Source organism: Zosterops lateralis, assembly GCF_965231275.1.
Source record: "Zosterops lateralis genome assembly, chromosome: 17".
Classification (NCBI taxonomy): Eukaryota; Metazoa; Chordata; class Aves; order Passeriformes; family Zosteropidae; genus Zosterops; species Zosterops lateralis.
Genome location: NC_139777.1, coordinates 2,649,845 through 2,669,313, shown reverse-complemented (window position 1 = coordinate 2,669,313; position 19,469 = coordinate 2,649,845). Strand labels below are relative to the sequence as shown.

The 19,469-nt window shown below is 45.9% G+C and overlaps 1 protein-coding gene across 9 annotated transcripts in view; it reads right to left on the bottom strand.

The window, feature by feature from the left end:
- PITPNM2 (phosphatidylinositol transfer protein membrane associated 2) overlaps positions 1 to 19,469 on the bottom strand; it is a 121,009-nt gene that overhangs the window by 19,646 nt on the left and 81,894 nt on the right. For 8 of the 9 annotated variants that reach the window (XM_083873575.1, XM_083873581.1, XM_083873577.1 and 5 more), the window contains 8 exons: positions 15,391 to 15,714; positions 12,440 to 12,535; positions 9,196 to 9,300; positions 8,265 to 8,335; positions 5,387 to 5,631; positions 4,595 to 4,784; positions 3,464 to 3,583; positions 2,936 to 3,147 (listed from right to left, as the gene is read on the bottom strand). In XM_083873575.1, the coding sequence (XP_083729701.1) occupies positions 2,936 to 3,147; positions 3,464 to 3,583; positions 4,595 to 4,784; positions 5,387 to 5,631; positions 8,265 to 8,335; positions 9,196 to 9,300; positions 12,440 to 12,535; positions 15,391 to 15,714 (1,363 nt within the window). The remainder of the gene's footprint in view (positions 1 to 2,935; positions 3,148 to 3,463; positions 3,584 to 4,594; positions 4,785 to 5,386; positions 5,632 to 8,264; positions 8,336 to 9,195; positions 9,301 to 12,439; positions 12,536 to 15,390; positions 15,715 to 19,469) is intronic. The other variant, XM_083873578.1, reaches the window with a different exon arrangement.

Here is a 19,469-nt window from a genome sequence, read left to right as displayed (position 1 = left end):
TGGCAAATAAGGAAGGCATCATCCCAGAGACAGCTCCTGTGCTGAACACCATTCCCAAAGGGTGCTGAGCCTCCGCCTGCTCCTGCTGCGCTGTCATGTTCCCTCTGGAGCTGCACACACGCTCGTGCACGGCTCTGCTCTCCCCGTTCCCAGCCAGGGAATGAGAAGTTACTTATGCCAGACACACACACATCACGGGGAGTCAAAACAGCGGTGTCAAAAGCGGGAGGAACAGGGGGGTTACAGCAGTGACAGCTAAAACGAGCCTGTTCCTGGGATGCAAACGAGCCTGCCTGGGATCAGAGTGCCGAGCTGCACAGCCCTGAAACAGCTCTGAGAACAAGGCACCTTTGGTGGAGCTGCAGTTGTTTCAGCTAACGAGATGCAATGCAATGCTTTGCCGTGTGCGAGGAATGCAAAGTCATTTAGAACACGCTCGGTTTCACTGAAGGCAGGCTGACAGCGATGGGATTCCAACAAAGGCACCAGAGGGAAAAGCTTTCCCCATGGCAGGATGGGTGCAGGGAGTGTTTGGTGCATTCCACACAGCTTCCCACAGTATCTCTTCGTGGGGAAGGGAAGAAGCAGGGCAGGCACAGCACGGAGCAGTTTGGGCACCTTCACTCCTTCAGCCGGGAACTTGGTATTGTCTTTTCCAGCAATCAAAAGGAATGAGAGCCAAGGGGAACTCTGGATTTGTCATGCTTCAAGCAACCTACAGTGCCCTGTTCTCCCTTTAAAGAGCAGCAGATGTACTGTGTGCATTAATTAAACAAGAGCTTATGGATTTCAGAAGCAAATCAACTCATTTACAATAATACAAGTACAGCACAGCCAGAAATAATGTAGTTGTGCAGAAGGACTGGATTTAAAAATAAATGTGTGATTGTAATCTCCAGATGCTGCTCTGGCTTGCTGGGCATTATCCCAGAGAAGTGGGTAGGTCTGATACATGAATAAAAATGAGTGTCTTTGGCAGAAATCTGCAGTGGGCACGGACAGAAAGGTCCCTGTGTGCCAGGCTGCCCGTCTGCCCAGCCCTGGAGGAAAACTTGGCTCTGTTCTGCCAACCTCCTGCTCGAAGCCACGTCACTCCAGAGCTTGGTTTTTGCATGGGAAAAATCATCCCTTGATGGCAGAGGCCAATGGAGCATTCTGCTGGTGCTGGCTGGGAGAACAAGGTCCAGGGATGGGCATGGGAGCGACGTCCTGCTGACAGTGCAGGAGGGGATGAGGTGAATCCCTGCTCCCCAGCCTCCCCTGCACCAGGGATGAGGTGAATCCCTGCTCCCCAGCCCCTCCTGTACCAGGGATGAGGTGAATCCCTGCTCCCCAGCCTCTCCTGCACCAGGGATGAGGTGAATCCCTCCTCCCCAGCCTCCCCTGTACCACAGAGCTGAGTGAGAGGCATGCAGAGAGAGCTCCTACTGTCCCTTTCTCTGGGGGAATCCTGGTCTTGAGATGTGAGAAGAGACTAATTTTCAGCCCAAGGTCTAAAGGGAGGTTTAAAAACACAAAAAACTCTTAAGAAGTCCAGATGCATCAATCTGTCACCCCACTGAATCCCGACAGCTCTCTGTGCCAGGGACCCACAGGTGCTGCATGTTGGGTGCAGGCAGAGCCCTGCAGAGATGGAACAGCAAGGACCAGCACAAAGCTATTTGGAGCAACAAAATGAGCAATCCATTATCCACATCAGGCCCAGCACTTACTCTAAAATAGGTGTAAAAATGCATCAAGATGCCAGCCTGATTTCCTTAACTGAGTCTGTGCCCCTGAGGTCAATAACAAGGAGGAGAATCAGCACATTTTTGCACAACTCATATTTTCCCTGTAATACAGGAGACTGTTTTGAGAAGGCAAGAACAAGAGCCTGATTGCCTTTTATTAACCTGCTGGAAATAGCCAAGAACCTTATTGTGGATTTTGTAAATGCAGCTGTCTTTCTGAATATCCTATCTCTGCGCACCAAAAACATTCACTTCGATACCTTCTCTCCCCTATAAATCATTTACAAAAGAGTCCTGACATGGCAGGACAACACAAATCCCTGTGCTAAAACAATGACTCCAAGTAGTGATGGAGAGGGAGAAATTCAGGGGAAGTCTTCAGCTCAGCACAGAGCAAAAGGAACAGCCTTGAATGCAGCTGCAATGCAGGTACTGGGATTTGCTGTGGGGGACACTGCTCCCCAGTCTCTGGGACATGAGAGAAGAGGGATTAAGAGCATGTTTATTGCAGTTCCTCCAGGTCTGCAGGAGAAAAATGTCTGGGCTGTCCAGTCCCAGAGGCTAAAGAAGAAGATTCAGTCAGGAAAATCCTCTGGGTGTACAGAAATAATCCCCAAATGACCAGTGGCCATGGACAGACTGCTGTGAAAATTCCATGGGTTATGTTAAAAGACACATTTCTGAATGACCATTTGAAAAAGCTTAAAAATGTGACACTGGAGACTTCAACAGTGAGTAACAAATTTGAAACACGTCCTTGGTGCAATGAAGCAGCCATGGCAGGGAACAGAATAGCTCAAAATCAGGTTTCAGAGACGCTTTAAAATTAATACAAAGCTGGAATCCCAGTTCTGCTTCGCTGAGTTCCCTTACACGATTTCTCCATTTGCTTTCTGACCTCCATCCCACACTTGGAGCACAGCAGAGCAGCAGTCCCCTGACTGCTTTGGCTGCCACACAACAGCTCAAAGGGCTTCTTGCCATTGCAACACTGATGCAGCAGAGAAGCTGGATTCTCTCAGTGCCACTCAGCAAGAAAGCTGTCAATTTTTTTCTGCATATACAACACCCTGACATCGATAACCCTCTAATCTAAATTGTTTTCCTCCACCTTGCTTATCACAGGACGACAAAGAAACACTCAGGTTCTACAGATACACCACCCTCAGCTCCAGGATCTGATCCTTCCAAATCTTAAATCTTACCTTGAAAGAAAGGCTTGATGCTGCTTTATCGTGTCCAGTTCATAGGTGGATGAATCACTCCTTTTTCGTGGCAGTTGCTTCTTTGGATCTTCTCCATTGCTACGAGGAATATCAATGTTGCTCCTGCTGAGGTGTCTGCTGGCTTCCAGATTAGAGCCACTGGAGCAGTGGCTGTTGTTCACCGTTATCCCAGGAGACAGAAGGTCGGTATCCTGGGATTTGAAATGTATGGATTTAGCTGAATTAAGAATACATCCACATTGTAACACCTCCCTCCTATCCTCCTTTCCCCATTTACCCCACAATCCAGTTGAGGCTGATACAGAATCTCAGGCCCAATCACTCCCTAAAGTGTGGGTGATGCTTCACAGCAGAGGGTGAAACATCCCTGTTCAGAGCAAACACACCCAAACTGACACCCATATGCACCTTAAGACATGTCTGCAACTGACAAAGAACAGAGTTTTTGTTGTTTCAGGAGCTCCTTACTAAACACAGGGTCTGTGGAGAACTGGGAGCCAGCATTACCTGGACACTCACCACACTCCCTCGCCGGCTGCTGTTCTGGCTCTCGGACACGGTCTGATTGCTGTAGCATAAGGCATCAAATCCCAGGATCCCCCCAACACAGTCCCCTACCAAGCAGACCTGAGACAGGTAACAGAAGCAGGGGAGGACAGGGAGGAGGAATAAAAAGGAAATTTTTAAAAAAGCCCCTTGACTTCAGTTCATATCTAACAGTTGGACAGAGTGCTGGATTACAGCTGGACAAGCTGCAGTAACAGGATGCCCAGTGCCTTCATCAGTAAAACTGTTCAGCCAGTGAAATCCATCACTGCCTGCAGACTCCCATTCTCTCACACAGCTCAGGTGTCCTGGCTGTCCCCAGCACACAGGACAGAAACACAGAGCCCTGATCCTGGTGCTAACTGCAGAAACCAGGCTGGACCTACTTGCCAGCTGCCCGTGCTACCTCAGAGAAGCTTCTGCCCATTTGTATCCTGAGGGGTAACAGTGTCCTGCCTCCAAGGGTATGAGCACACAGGCACAGCAAAGCACCAAGATCCTGGGCAGGAGAGGGCTGCCTGGGAAGAAGCTCAGGGTGGATAAATGACATGACAGCAGTGCAGTGTGACAGCTCCTCCAACATCTCTGCTCTTGTGGGGCCAGGGGAATCACTTTGTGCAGAGGTGTGAGACCCAGTCATGCTCTTCATAGGGTGCAACAGCTGCACAGCCTAAAAAAATAAACCCATGGGTGCAACAGCTCCAGCATGAGCTGCTGAAGGTCCTTTAAAGCCAGGAATGCCTATACAGCCTCGGTTTGCAATGGGGATGAGACCATGTTTAGTAACAAAGGCAGCACTCCTGCTCAGGCAAGGTGTGTCACTCTAAAACCTGATTAACTTCACAGCTTTGGAGCTTCATTTCTGAATACAAACTCAGCCTTTGCTTCCAATCCCAAGGGTTCAGGACAGTGCACAAGCAATAATCCCTCTGTCTCAGAAAGAAAGAAATGGAAAGCATAACACTTCCTTACTGCAGCCCAACACTGTCATGTTTTCATCCCCCCTGAGAGATTTAAGGCAAAGAGAATTTCAGAAGGAAATTGCTTCACTTGCTCTTCCTCTGGCTGTGGTGTGAGCAGCCCCTGGCTCACCTGGCCATTGAAGGAGGTGCCCTCCTGGGATTTGATGAACTCACTGTAGGCCTGGTTGGCTCTGACAATGACAGTGGCCACGGCTTCTTGGTACTGGGGGGAGGACGTGGCAAGCAGGGGCAGCGCGGCGAGGGGAATGTGATCCTGGCTGTTGGACAGGCAGCCCTCGTCATAACTGTATGGGCTGAGGCTGCAGAGGGCAAGAGACAGTGGGAATACGGAGAAAACAACTTGCAGGCAGTACAGTCAAGTGCTGTGGCTCATAAAAAAAAAAGCCTCAAGACAGAAAGGCCATTTATTCCTCTGTGAATGGGTGAGAGCTTAATAAATCTTTCCCTCCCATCAAACGTAAATCTTCAAGGACAACATACTTACACTGACATAACAACCCTTAGACAAGGAATTAAATCCTTAGTATTTATTGGATTAATTAGAATAAATCAATCTCAGAACTTGTGCTGCATGATTACTGCATTCACTGCAGCTAAGTATGAAATCGAGATTGAATGCCTCGCTGGTACATTAATAAATGCATTCTCAAAGCATGGTCAGAGCTTACAATGTTACATGCTGAACAACTCAGGGAAACAAATAAAACAAAACAAAATACAAACAAACAACCCCCCCAAAAAAGAACCCACAAAACAAATAAACAAACCCCCAAAAACAAAACAAAAAAAAAACCAAAACAAAACAAAACAAAAAAAACCCCAAAAAAATGCCAAAACCAACCAACCAACCAAAAAAAAAAACCCAAAAAAGCCACTCCATGATAGAAGAGCATCAACTTACCTGGACACCAGGGAAAATGCTTCGGAGCAGATGGCTGGGCAAGGGACAAGTTTGATGGCAATGTGTCCCAGAGCAGCTGGGTAATGCACCCTCATCACCGTGTCAAACACGGTCGTGATGGTGTTGACATCCCCTTGCTTGGAGCTCTGGTCACCACTTCCTGAGTCCAGGATGTTCCCTCCATGGAGGACCAAGAGGAGGACATGGATTTTACTTGGCTGCATTAATGGCTGCACTGATTCATCCTAGGTGGGGATGGAAGAGAGCACACAGAAACACTCATTTTTCAAAGGGGTGCGACTTGTGCTTTATTTATGGCAAATTAATTTATGGCAAAGGCCATTAGATACACCACAATACAATGCTGAGAACTTGAGTACTCCTTCCAGGTCTCTTATCCTACACTTGTGCATGCACAAATGCACACACAGCCTCAGTCTGACTTGTCAGATGCAGAAGGAAGGCTGAAAGTAAAAAAAAAAAACAAAAAACCCTGCATAAAATTGTATCCAGGTAAAACACGGCAGCAGTAAAGACATCCTTGTGTATATTCGGGTGGAAAAATACAGAAATAAGAGATGGGTGTTGCTTTTTGTGGGGTGCTGAGCTCAGCTGCAGCAGTTGGCAGTGAAACACATTCAGCAAAATTAAGAAATGAGATCAAACAGGTCAGCAAGTGGCAAGTTAGTGAGAAGTTGTGGGAAGATCAGCCATTGCATGTTTGCCTAACACGGAATTTATAAATAAGACTTCAGATTTGCTTAAACTGTTGCAAGAGAGGAACTGAAAATAAAAATGTTCACAACCCCATAACCCAAGGAATGGCCAGCATGGGGCTGGGAGACTGCTGCATGAACACAGTGAGGGATTTTAATTTGGCTGTCCAGGTGATTTGCTTATTGTGTTGAACCAATTCCTTGCCTAAACAGACAGGCTGTAATGTGGGGGAAAGAGGGGATTGTGCCCTTCTCATTAATGCCCTGCCTGAAGAGCTGTAAAAGCCCAATCCTGATGCTCCAGGCAGGTACAGGAGCATCCATGTGCACATATTGTAACACAACAGAGCAGTAACTATTTTTAATATCTATTTGCTACCAGGGCTTTCAGTGTTTGCAGCTCCCACACAGACTCAAATCCTCCATCCCACACCTGTGAGATCTGTGCAAACCCTTCTGTACCTGACCTCTGTGCTGGCAGAGACAACATCTGACAACATCCTGAGCAACTCCCTGTTGCCATTGAGAGGTAAGGAAAGGGTGGAGGGCAGCAATGTTTTCCATGTGGCAAATTGTTCTAATTCTAGCATCTTCAGTCACCTGTTGTCCTTTGAGCAGCGATTGAGTCCCTGACAGACCTGCTGGTGGGAGGAAAGCATGCCCAGGCACACATTAGCAGCCTAACAACTAGATCACATTTTTGCCAGATAATGTTAAAGCTTGTCTTACTACACAGCCCACCAGAAGTATTAAAATTCTCATCCAAGTCTGCAATAACGATTTTTCCAGACCTGTTGCATAACAATGTCCTTGAATTATTTAGCATCGTTCCACTGTACTCATGCCTGCTCTTTAAACCTTCTCTGACTCCAGTTTTAGCACCTGCACAGTGAACCCTTCCCTGGGTGGAAGCACAGGAGGAGCCCTTAAAGCGTCTCAGCACCTCTTCTGCTTCCAGACAAGTATTTAAAGTGTTCATTTGGAGAACAACATGAGTCACCAAGCTCAGGTCATGCAGAAGTTTATCAGCAGTAATTTGGAGGCACCTTTCAGTTCATTACCCTCTGCTCTGAAGGAAGTGGGGAACTGCTGATTAGTTTAAGGGTGGAGGTCACTACTTAACTTCCTTGTAAGATCCGGAGTTTCTTAAAACACCTAAATCCTGAACCAACTTTGAGTGAGGGAAGCTTTTAACCTGAAAATCATTGCAATTGGTGGCACAGGAATTTCATACAATTTTAGCAGACAACTTGTGAACAACTACAAATAACTGTCTTTTTCATCTTGCTTTGAAGTCTGTTCTTTTTCTAAAATGAAGGCAGAAACAGGAGGGGGTTGAGTTTGCACAGCCCTCTGAGGAAGACAAGTTTCCCACACCATCTTGAGTTCCAAGAGAAATCTTAGGGCTGTGACTTGCTTATTTTGATGTGGCCAGAGCTGTTCCCCTCCCAGCCACCCACTCTCCTCATGGCCCTTGAGCTCTCAGTCTATTATGGAAAAGCCAAACCACCATGAACTTTGAGCCTGGCACAGATAGGAATTGCAAAGCTCATGATCTTTGATGGAGCACTCCAGACACAATGGAGGCACTCTGCAAAGCAGCTGCACCACCCCTGCAGCACAGACAGAGCAGGATGAGAACAGCCAGCCCAGGGAGTCTCACCAGGATTCTGAACTGCAGGAGTCTAGAAAGCTGGGCTGGGTCAGTGTGGTGTTATTTATTTTTTATTTTGCTCAGAGTACTGACACAGGCTGTGCTGTAACTGGTTTCCAAACAAGACTGTGAGCAGCTCCATGCTGTGGGCTACAGCCCCACACTGAGTGCTGTCCTTTGCACCTTGGTGCTGCTGTTCTCCCCCTCCCACATCCACACTTGCTCATCTGGCATTGCAGGATAGCTCTACCCAGCCTCAAGCTGCTCTGATCCCCACAGGATTACCAGTTTTTTTTTTCCAGCTACCTGCAAACTACACAGCATTTTCTATATGATGTTCAAAAGATGGGTGAAAAATCCCTTAAATCTAAATTACAGGAGGATACACAGAGGTGTTACTGGGGCTCAGCAGCACATGGAGACAAGACAGTGCTCACAGCTCATGTTTATCCCACACAGAGACATTCCAGCAATAAAGAATCTCATGACAAAAAGCCAAAACACTCACCTCGATGATGCTGAGCCTCTCCACGCTGGAGCCAACGTGGTACTCTGCTGATGTCTCCTGGTACAGGTCACCTGGAAGCACAGAGATGTAAAATGTCAGTGTTGCCAGATGCTCTTTGGCAAAGACATTCTTCCATAAAGACACTGCTTGTTCCAATGCCTCACATCTCCTTCATTATTTCATCAAATCATCCTCTCCCTCCCCTCTGCCTCCTTCCACCTGAGAAGCCTGGGCAATGCTGGGTCATTTTATTCTCCAGCCATTTCTCATCACCTGGGTAAGAGCTGAGGACATTAGTGAGCTCTTCTCTCATAACAGCCACCTGGTACCGCTGCTTTATTAAGGATGGCAACAATGGGAAATCCCTGCATGACTGTCAGAAATGATTGGTTTGTGGGAAAATAAAAGGAATTGCTTGAACTGTGCTGGGGAGTTGAGATCTGATGTATTCCCACATCTGTGCCTACACAGACTGACTTTGTAGAAAAAGCCTGAGTGTCACCTTCCACCGTGAATCGCTCTGGCTGAGGAGCTACAGCTTCCTTTCACCATTTCATAATGATGAGCAGAAAATAAAACTGAGGCAGGTACAGTCAGGAACAAAGGATGGAGCAAAAGGAAAAGAAGAGCCAGGAGAAATTCAAGTCATTTGAGACAGAGCTGAGATATTTCATCATTATATGAGAGAATCCTGGCTGTCACAGAAAGGAGCCAAACCAATGTGGGAAATAAAAGAGAATCAAAAGCTATCCCAGCTCCCACTGAGCAAATCTTTTCCAGAAACACTGGGCAGTCATTTTTATGCTCTGTCTCAGCTTCTCCCTTTGTGAGATGAGGATAACAAGTTTTACCTTGTTCACAATGAGGCTATGACAATTGCCTGGAAATACTGTAAAATAGCACATGCAGTTTGTACTTGGAAAAGAATTACCCTGGACATCATCGCATTCGGGGGTTTCAATTTTATCCATCAGATCGTTGGAACTCCATTTGGTTATTTCTTTCGGGAACATTTCCTCATTGTCAGAAAAGTCCTCTTCAAAAAAAAACCAGATTTTTTGAGTCACAAACACAAAAATATGTACACAGAAAAGAGCAAACCCCAGAATTTTAAATAAAACCCACAACTCTATACACATTTGGATAGCTTAAGTCAAAATAAACCATATACTTTACCAGCTTTTGTTATAAAGAAACCAAAGCACCTTTTGAAAAGTAAACGAAATGTTTTAGTTGCACGATTTAAACTCCTAAAACATGGAAAAAAGTAATCTGGATTTTTAATGCTACCATTTAAGGTACCATGTTTGTCCCTTGCCTTGCAATTCTCTCTGATGGAGCTACAGCAGCCAGAATGCTCCAGCACAGGAGAGGACAAAGCAAAGATTCCCACTGGGATCTTCCCAGCCCTGTTTGAGAGCTGTGGGATTTCTCTGGAGGAATCAGAGACAAGGATCACTGTTGCTTATAGGACCAAACACCCCAAAAGGCAGGAGCAATATAGGGAATGTGAAGTCCCCAGGCCAATTTCCTCAAGAGATGAGACACAGAGAATGGATCTGCCTCTTCCTCCCTACCTTGGTATCTTCCAAATCCCCTGGCTCAATTCAACTGTAGTCAATAAACAATAAGGGTCCCAAAAATATTATGTTCTTAGAAGTGTAATTAAAAGGAAGAGACATACAAAGGGGTTTTGTATACTCCTTTCTCTTTTATTTTTTTTTCCATTGAGGATGTATCTTTTGCTGCTATGATGGTTAAGTGCTTTCTAATTTATTTATATCTCTGTGCTTAGTATGTCTTTCCTGAAAATTTTGGGCTTGTAAATTTAATAAAGAGTTATAAACCTAATAACAGCAGTAATTACAGATGTACTGAAGATCTAAAAGCTGTAATCTTCAGAGTCCCAGACTAGGATTTCCTCTTTCTTATTGCTGTACAGTTACTAAGAAAATAATTAGCTGGAAGAGTCCCACAAAGGGGAACAAAAAAAGGTTATGAAATATATTAATATTTTCAGCAAATCTGAGCAATAGCTTAAAAAAAAAATTGTATGAAGGGCATTAAGTGAAGATCCAAGCAAAGCCTGATTATTTTTAGGAGTCTCTATTTCAACTTTGACCATAAAAAGAGAGCAACCTGGAATTTTTGCACGAGCATGCCATTTCCTTTTTCAGCCATGGAAAAAAATTGAGTAAATCCCAATTTCCCTGCACACAGGAGTGTGGAGCTGCCTGTCCAGAGCAAGTGGAAAGCACAGGTCTGTAACACACACGTGCTGGCAAGAGAATTAAGAGGACGATTGCACTCAGAGCTCCTCCAGCAACTTAATCTAAATATTAAACTTAATTCCTTGAGAGGTCTAATTACAGCCCTTACTGCTGCTCAAGTGATCCCTGAATGGGATATTACTCCCATTATTAGCATTTATTACAGGATAGATATTCGATATTACTGTATTTGTCACTATCTTTACCAGTGAATGAGGCTGAGTGGGAAGCTGGAGACAAGGAATCTTCTCGGGCTCAGGTTACACCCACTGCACTGCGAGGAAATGTGTGTGTGTGTGTGTATGGGAAGCACTTGTGAGGAACTCTGCTGGCTGTTGACTCACATCCTGAGCCCTGCCAGTTCCCATGGTACCAACCCTGGCAGGATGAGCTGTGAGCAGAGCCTCATCCCTGCTCACAGACCCGGAGTCTCTGCAGGCCAAGGGGCACCAAAAGGTCCTTCCTGGGGATGGGGCTCTGTTCAGCTGCACACACATGCCAAGGCTTTGACTCACAAGCCAAAATCCCACCAGATTTAGGCAGACTTTTCAACCCAACCGTGCCGACTGCAGAGGACAAACTGTGCGTACACAGAGACTTGCAGGAGAGCAGCTGCTTTTACTCTTAGCAACCTCCTACAAGTATTGCAACAGAGGTGCACAAGGCTCATTTTTGCTAATTCCCCTTCCCAGGCCTGTTAGGAGCATGCCAGGGATTCCCTGGGGCCCTGGATCCCAGGCAGAGCTGTCTCCATCTCGGTTTTATTACTGAGTAATTAAAAAGGCAAAAAGCGTGTGGATAGCGGCGCTGCCGTTTGGATGACTCACTCCTCTTCCCTTAGATGTATATTGCTCCAATAAATCCCTCACATACTTGTTGTAAATGCTACATAAGTTAATAAATAGAGACACTTAAACTAAGTTGGCCTTTCCCTTTCCCGGCAGGAGACACACATTTATCCCAACTTACACATGTCCCAGCCGTTTCAGCTGCAGGTCACCACACTAACACACCCCTTTCTACCTCACAATTTGAGATCCATGACTAAACACTCATGGGAGAACTCTTCTGGAACATGATACTGTCAGTTTTTGAAGGCTGAACTTCAGCTGAGCATCAGCAAAATTCTGCTTTGCAAAACTGGGGTGTCATCTTTTAAACAACTGCATTTCCCAACTCCATCAGCAAATATTGCACCTCTCACTTCCATCAGACCAGCCAGGAGGAGACTCCATCTGTTGTCAATAGAGATGGAGCCCTTCAGGCTTAAATTTGCATTAAGTACAATGTATAAAATGAGTGCAGTGGAACAAAGCTTCTTCACATACACATAGGAAAAAATATAACAGTGTTCTCTGAAAACAGATAGTCAGAATTACTTAGAGAATTCTGCAATAAACACTGATTCATTTTGGCGCCTGAAGTACCTCGCTGCATTCACTGTTGCATTTCTTGGAATGGGAGAATGAGTTAATAAAGGCAAATTTGGGTCTCTTCAGGCCCAGACAGGACAATTAATCATATCTCTTACTGATTAAAAAACAAATTAGCAAAATAATCAGTCACAGTGAATCATTAGGACACACCCACAGCCCAGTTAGTACCGCTGGATTTCATGCACACTCATTTGCACCAAATAAAATACAGCCCCCAGGGCTAAGACTCTTCAAGATCCCCTCTAACAGCTCAGACTGCACCTGAAATGGTGCTGCATTAATGTAAGAGTCTGCTGGGTGATGCAGGAAGAAGCTGCACTGAAGCTGCACGTTGTGGTTAGAAAGGAAAAAGACTTCAAAGCAAAAAAAGTCTCGCTTCCTTCCCTGCTCACCCCCCGCCCTTCATGCCTTCCGTTCTCTTACCCCACCATTTCAGGGAAGAAACGATGGTGATTTAGGCTCCACATACCATGTGCATCAAAGAATTCATCATCTGAGCTGTCATCTGAATCCCTGGCAATGCTCTGCATCCTCCACTCGGAGATACTATGGCGCGAGGGACTTGCTGGAAAGAACAAAAAAGCTTTATGCGAAACGCTACATCGACAAGACGGAGAGTTCCCAACATGATCTTTGCTGGAGGAAGAATCATGTGTTCTCTAAGAAAATTCACTGCTGCAATATTAAAAAACACAAAAACCCCGATGATGCTGGTGTGATGTCAGTGTACCGCTTTACAGATCCTGTTTGTTTACTGTTGGTAGAACCTGCCAGCAAGATGCTACATTAAAGCAAAGCTGCTTGGATCACTCTTCTGCTATTTTGAATGGCAGCTATTTATAATTGTTAGTAGGACGTGCAAAATCAGCTGGGTTTTAAAGTTTGCAATTAGGAAGGAAGCAGGCTGATTGGAAGCTCTCTCTGTGCCTCTCATCAGCACACAAGCCATGCCTCTGCTTCGCTAACTTTCGGGTGGGTAGCTCAGCAGAGCAGCCTGGAGAGGAATAATCTGTTTTCTGGAAGGAAATTGCTTCCACACAAATTGGATTAGATATCTATTTAAACTTTAAACTTGAATGATTTAAACAACATGCTATCTGACTACTTCAAAGGGAGCTGCCGAAGCGGCGGTCCTGACAGAGCAAGGAGAAACCCCAAAGTCCTTTTAGTGCTGTTTGCCCTCCTGTTCTCACACTTACCCACTCCCTTTCACTTTCCCCTCCTGAGTTCTCTGAGCTAAATATAAACACATTATGGCTTCTTCTTTTCTTTTTTTCAGATATAATTCAGCAACCACCCAGCCTGAGCTCTTCTCGGCTGGAGTTGTCTCAGAACAGCCGCCTGCTGAAGGGAGCGCCGTCCAGAGAACGATGGCAGAGAGGGTTTGTCCCCTTGTGCCTGTCACACAGAGCACACAAAGCACTCACAGCAGCCACCTAACCCAGCAAAAACCTGAGGAGACTGACAAGTTCTCATTTAGCATATACAAGAGCCTGAAAGGCTCCGGTTACTGTGACAGCCACACGAGCCATTTCATGCTATTCTTCCAACAGAGTTGAATATGTTAAGTAAAATTCTTCTCATCTCCCACCCGGTTGTCACATGGAAGGAGGATGGAGACCCTGTGCAGAGTCATGTAATTGCAGCTCAGCAGCCCCCAGCATCCCACCGCCCACCCCTCGGGAACAGCCAGCGAGGCGGTGGCGGAGCAGAGCTAATTCACGCCGGAGTGACGTCAAGGCACTCGCATAATAGTTGTTAAAAATAGAGCACCTAATAACACACAGGAGGGTGACAAGGGTCTTGCCATCACCAGAGGTCTCGCTTGGGTGGTAGAGAAGAGGAAAATCTTTTTGGAGAAAAGGCATTTTTTTTCAGCTGGAGGTGGCGGCGCGTCGCGACAGCCCTCCTTGCTTCCATATGGTAATGTGCTGCCAGCATGAAGGAGGATTAAAATATCTGTGTGACGTACTTCCCAGCACATCACAATTAATTTCTTTCATTACTTTTCCTTGTAAAAGCTGAGACATTCTGCAGTTGAAAAGAAATTCGTGCTTTGCCCCCAGTGAAAACCTTCAAGTGAAATCCAAGAGGTCTGAAAACTCCAGCTCCCAGCGAACGTGTCTGCAATGGAAGAGGGAGTTTGTGCAAGGAGCATAATGGGAGATGGGTGCATCAATATAAAATCCTGGTGCAGGCAAAGTAGCCAGTATTTTTATCTTTATGCAGTGATTTATGAAGCATCTGGTAGGTTCTTCCCCGGGGCTCACTCGAGTGAGTCATCGCAAGGTAAAACTACTGCTCCTCTCTCATTCACCCCGCGATGAAATCAGTGATGGAGTGGGAAATAAAAATGGAGACTCAACTCCTGATATTTAGTGCATATGATAGAGATGGAGAAGCTTCACTCACCCAGATGTTCCCTTATACTGTCACTGGAAGAAATGCTGCCCCTTAGGGTTTTCATGACTTTTTTTTTTCCCTCTTGCAGTGAGAGCTGCTTATTCCCTGCTACCAGCAGCACTTGGCTGAACAGAGAGGGAACTGCTGACGGTTTGAACCTTGTGCCTGTAACTCACTGGGGATTCACCCCTTTGTACAGAACGGTCCAAAGAAGGGAAGTACAGCAAAATGAGGTGAGCCCCAAGGGAGAGGTGACTAACAAAATCCAAAACTCAAAGCTGAGTCCTTACAGGGTATCCACAGCAGAGCTTTAACATCAAAATCCTGAAAGCTTCCTGAATGGTGTTTCAAAGGGAATGCAGACACGATCCACACTCCCACCTAATCCCAGGGTGAGGTTTGGTCTCCAAACAGCTACTGCACATCATCACCAGGGGAAGGCAGCAGCCCCCAAGCACCTTTGGGGGTTCCTGCCTCAATCTCCCCAGTAACTGAGGAGATGTTTCACTGTGTGCAGCCCCATGGAGCCTGAAATGATGACAGGTTCTGTGGTGGTACAGAACCCTGGCCAAGGTGCACAGGTACCTGCTGTGACACAGCTATCAAGGCTAAGCAGATATTCAGAAAGGAAACAATGGAAGGGCCTTAGAAAGCCACCAGCAGCTCTTGGGTAACAAGGATAACTGTGTGCTGCTGGCTATCTTCTGAGACCCCATGCTGCCAGCCAGCTCCTGCCTGCTCCTCTACAGTGTTTTTACAGATTCTGTGCTTTTGACATTGGCAACAACTCTGCCATGTGACACTGAGTCACAGTTATGGGATGACTAGAAACCTTCCCAAACCCAAAACAGGCCACCTGAGAAGACAGCCTGCAGCACCAGCAGCAGAGAACACCTCTGAGCTAACAGGACTAATACACATTGTCCAAAAGGCACTTGCTACAAGGAGACATGCTCCAACCTCCCCAAAGCCCAACCTCCATGAGTTCAGAAGAGCAAGTCACTGGCAGCACCTTACCTCCTCTCTTTGAAGACCGCGAGGACTTGGAGGAGGTGGACCATTGCTTGGTGAGCGACCTGCTGGAGGCCACGTCGCTGTTGGCAGAGGCGTCCTCGGTGTCTGCCGGTGACCCCGTGCTGGGCTCCACGTCCTTCTCCCCAGGAGTGTCCTTGACACCGTGCTGCTCTGGGTCATTCTCACCGCAGAACTGGGCCATCTTCTGGGCCAGCATCAGCTGGGCCTCCTTCTCCAGCTGCCGGATGTCCTCGATGGTGAGGCCGTACCACTCGTCCTGCCAGCACCAGGCCTGTCGGTGTGCCCGCACCATGACCTTCCGCAGCCCTGCAAAGCCAAAATCCCTGTCACCAGAGCTACAAACTGCAGGATCCAACGTGTTCCCCTCCCAAAGCCTCACTACACCACAGCAGGGACATTTCAGTGATGTCCAACCTGCAATGCTGCAGTGCAGGACCTTCACACGATCAGAGTGGCAAACTGGTCACTTCGTGTACTTTATGTCCTCAATCCTTCCTAATCAACCATTCACTGGAATCATCCAGTCTCCTGTCACTGCTTTCAACTTGGAAAAGGGGTTTCCTAATTTTGGGTGGAAGACTTTGGCTGCCTGTTCCACCAAGGAGGAGCAGACCACACACAGACCACAGTTTCAACCCCCTGAAGTTCTGGGAAGTTGTAACATTTGGATCCTGTCTTCAAAGTGAAATGTATTACCAGGAGTAACAAACAAACAAACAAAAGAATAAAGCTACAGAATTTTTTTTGTTTTTTTAAATCCTGGAGAGTTTCGAGTCATTCCTCGATGAATGCTCACAGCCCTCCCCAGTTGTTATATTACAGAAGCACATCCCACACCATTCCTTTCCTTGGAAACCTGTTTTCTGCACCTGGTTTCTATGTATCAGTAAAACAGCCTCACAAATGGGAGCTTCTGAGACAATGCAAAGTAGATAGAAAGCAAACTAAGGAAGGGAATAGAGATGCTTTATTTTGCAGATACCATCTGTCTTCTGATGCAGGAAAAAAATGGAGTGGGTAAAGTAATTTTAAAATATTTCAACGTATCACATATCTGAAAGAAAGAACAGCCTCAATTTTAACACACAATGCACCTGACCAGGCAACAGATACTCTCCTCAAGACACAGACTCACTCATTAACATCATCACATCTCCAAGACTTTTAAAACATAAGAGTCACTTAGGATTTTCACCAATATTATTCCTTAAAAGCTCACAAGAGGTCAAAACTCCAAACTGCTATTTATTCCTGATGAGATCACACAGCAGTAATGAAGCTTTTAAAGCTTCTGTAAATACCAACCAACTGATCCTCAGGAGTTTTTCTGATAATAAATGATCAATTAATATTGCCACCTCTTTAATTACTAGGAAACTGAGGCAGAGCTGGGTTGAAGGACAAGCCAAAAGCACCAGTGGGATTTGCTGTCAGTGGGATTAAGAGAGCAATCAACAGGCTACATTAGAAGCATTTAGGTTTTGGGAGCTGCAGATTGAGCTCTCTAAGCACCACCATGAGGAAAGACATCCCTCATAAGCCACTCTCCACCTCCAGGAGGAGCATGGCCAAAGGGGGATGGTCCCACCATGTGCAGGGTTTCTAAGGTGCTTCCAGCAACACAGGCTTCACCTTACAGAAAACCTTAAATCCCACTACTGTCACAGTTTCTGTGATGTTCAGCCTAAAGGTCCAGTTTGTTTTCAGCAATCACTGTTTGTTGGTTTCTTTTCTTACACACACAAAAAGTGTATTTTTATATGTTTATCTCCTTCCACGTCTGAGAACTTCCTTGTCTGTTCTACACTTTGGTCACTCCTCAATGCCACCAGTCACCCCAAGCCAGGCTATCAGGAGGAAATGGCCACTGAGATCAGCAGCTAATGCCACGGACCAGCTCAACCTGAACTTCATTTACACAGTAAGATTAAATCCATCAATATTTGATGCATTTTGCTGACTGGCTTTCAGAAGGGAGAGGCAAGTTTGAGCCAGCACAGTGTGACCTTCCGGGGACAGAATGACAGCCTTCAGCACCTTAATTCTGTTCAACCTGAGTTGAGATTCAGAGTTATTTCCCCTGCCAGATTACTTTTTGCAGAACTACAGGAGAATGTTTTAGCCTCTTCACCTCCTGTTATGATTGACAACCAGCAGAGCTTAAAAACAGAGATTAAATTCGCATCGCACCCACTGAAAGCCAAGACAACATTTCTCTTGCTGTCCCCAGTATCACACACCCTTTGGACTTTCACACCCAGTGTCCACTTCTATCTTGCTTGGAACATCTTGAAAACAGACTGTGATCAGACACAGAAGTGGATGTTGCTCTTATCCCAGAGTTTCCCCTGTTCAAGGGCTCAGCAGGCTCCACTCCTGCTCCTGAATCCAGCCTTGATGTATCAGTGCCTCAACTCCTTCAGAAATTCTCTGTGTAGAGTCACAGATGCCACCGACCACGTATCTGTGTTTTAATGGACTAACTTCACAGGGAACATGAAAACCACTTGGGGGTAAAAAAAAAAGTCTCTTGAAGTTCCTCTCTGCCTTCTTAGATCTCAAAAATCGCCTGCACTGCTTCCTGCCAACCCACAGACCTCCTCATGTGCCCTGCTCACATCCCTTTGATTAGACATCCCAAACCACCTTTTCCTCAAAGCTTTGCTCCTTTGAAAATAGGATGGCACTACAGGGCTCCACAGCTGCTGTGCCTCTACCCCTCCAGGTTAGTTAAGAAGTCCAAAAAACAGATTACTTTCCCAGCATTTGGCCTTCACCTGGGATGTGCCAGCAGTGCTGCATTTCTCTTTCTTAAACACAAGGAGAAAACTTGCAGGAGAATGAGGCTGTGCAGATACAAAAGAAATGGAAAAATAAAAGTCATGGCTTGCAGAAAAGGCTTCAGTGTTAGGGAAGAGAACTTGAGGGGTTTCTCTATGCACAGCAGTGGGTACTGAATTCCTGCCCAGCCTGCAGCCTCCCAGCAGAGACCCAGGGAACACAACAAGTGTCCCACACAGCTACAGGGAGGCAGCATCCAGCTACAAATGACTGACCTCACCTCTCCAGACACTGCTGCTCTCCCTGTGCAATAAAAAAAAAAAAACCAAAAAAAAAACAAGTCTCAAAGCATTTTTGTATCAAAATCTTAAAGAAAAAAAATCTTTTTCTTGAGAAAAATCTTTTCACTTCAGAATAAAACCCAAGTTTTTCAACTTGCTTTTTATTCTAAAAGGAGGGGAGACACCAGACCCAGGAAAAAGATAATTGGGAAAAACTCTCTTTGTAGCAGATGCCCTTCAGGAGAGTGCTGAGGGAATCTGTGGCCCAGCTGGCTTTCCTTTTCCTCCCTGGAAGGAGAGTAGGTGTAAATGTGTCCTGCTCAGCCAGAGAAGTCCCTGTCACACACTGCCCCAGCTGCAGCACAGCTGGAAGTTTGCCTTGCCAGCAGGTTTTCCCCCTCCACCAACATGCCCCAAGCTTATCTGAGCCTTCTTCCCCAGAATCAGAGGAAAAGTCCCCAGCCTCATCAGGAACCTCATTGAAGTCACCCAGTAAAAATGGGAAGAGGTTTTTTGACAAGGATGCAGGCACCAGCTGGTTATCAGTCATTAGGCAGTCTATCATTTCTCCAGAGTGCAATGCTTGGTTCAAAACAAATAAACAAACAATAACACCACACATGCACAAATGTGCAGGCTGAGTTCAGAGCACCCGTCATCATGTGTTGATTTAATTATTGTAACATTTCCCACTGTGCTGTGCAGAAAGATCATCTGTGAAGAGCTGAGCAGGGTGCAAACATTTAAATCATTTGATTTCCAGCTCACCATCTCAACAACTCAGAGCTGGTTGAATCCATGAAATGCTGACTCCTGTAAATGATTTGTAATGTTGACTTCATCATGCAAGAGGAAGTGTAAATGACCATTAGACAAGCCAGGGCAGAGGGGAGGCTTCATGTGAATGTAAAAAGCTTTGGTCTGTAGTTTTGGGCTTGTTCTTCAATGTAAAATGAAAATAGTAAATGTAATAAGAACTCAATGGAAATAAATTAGAAA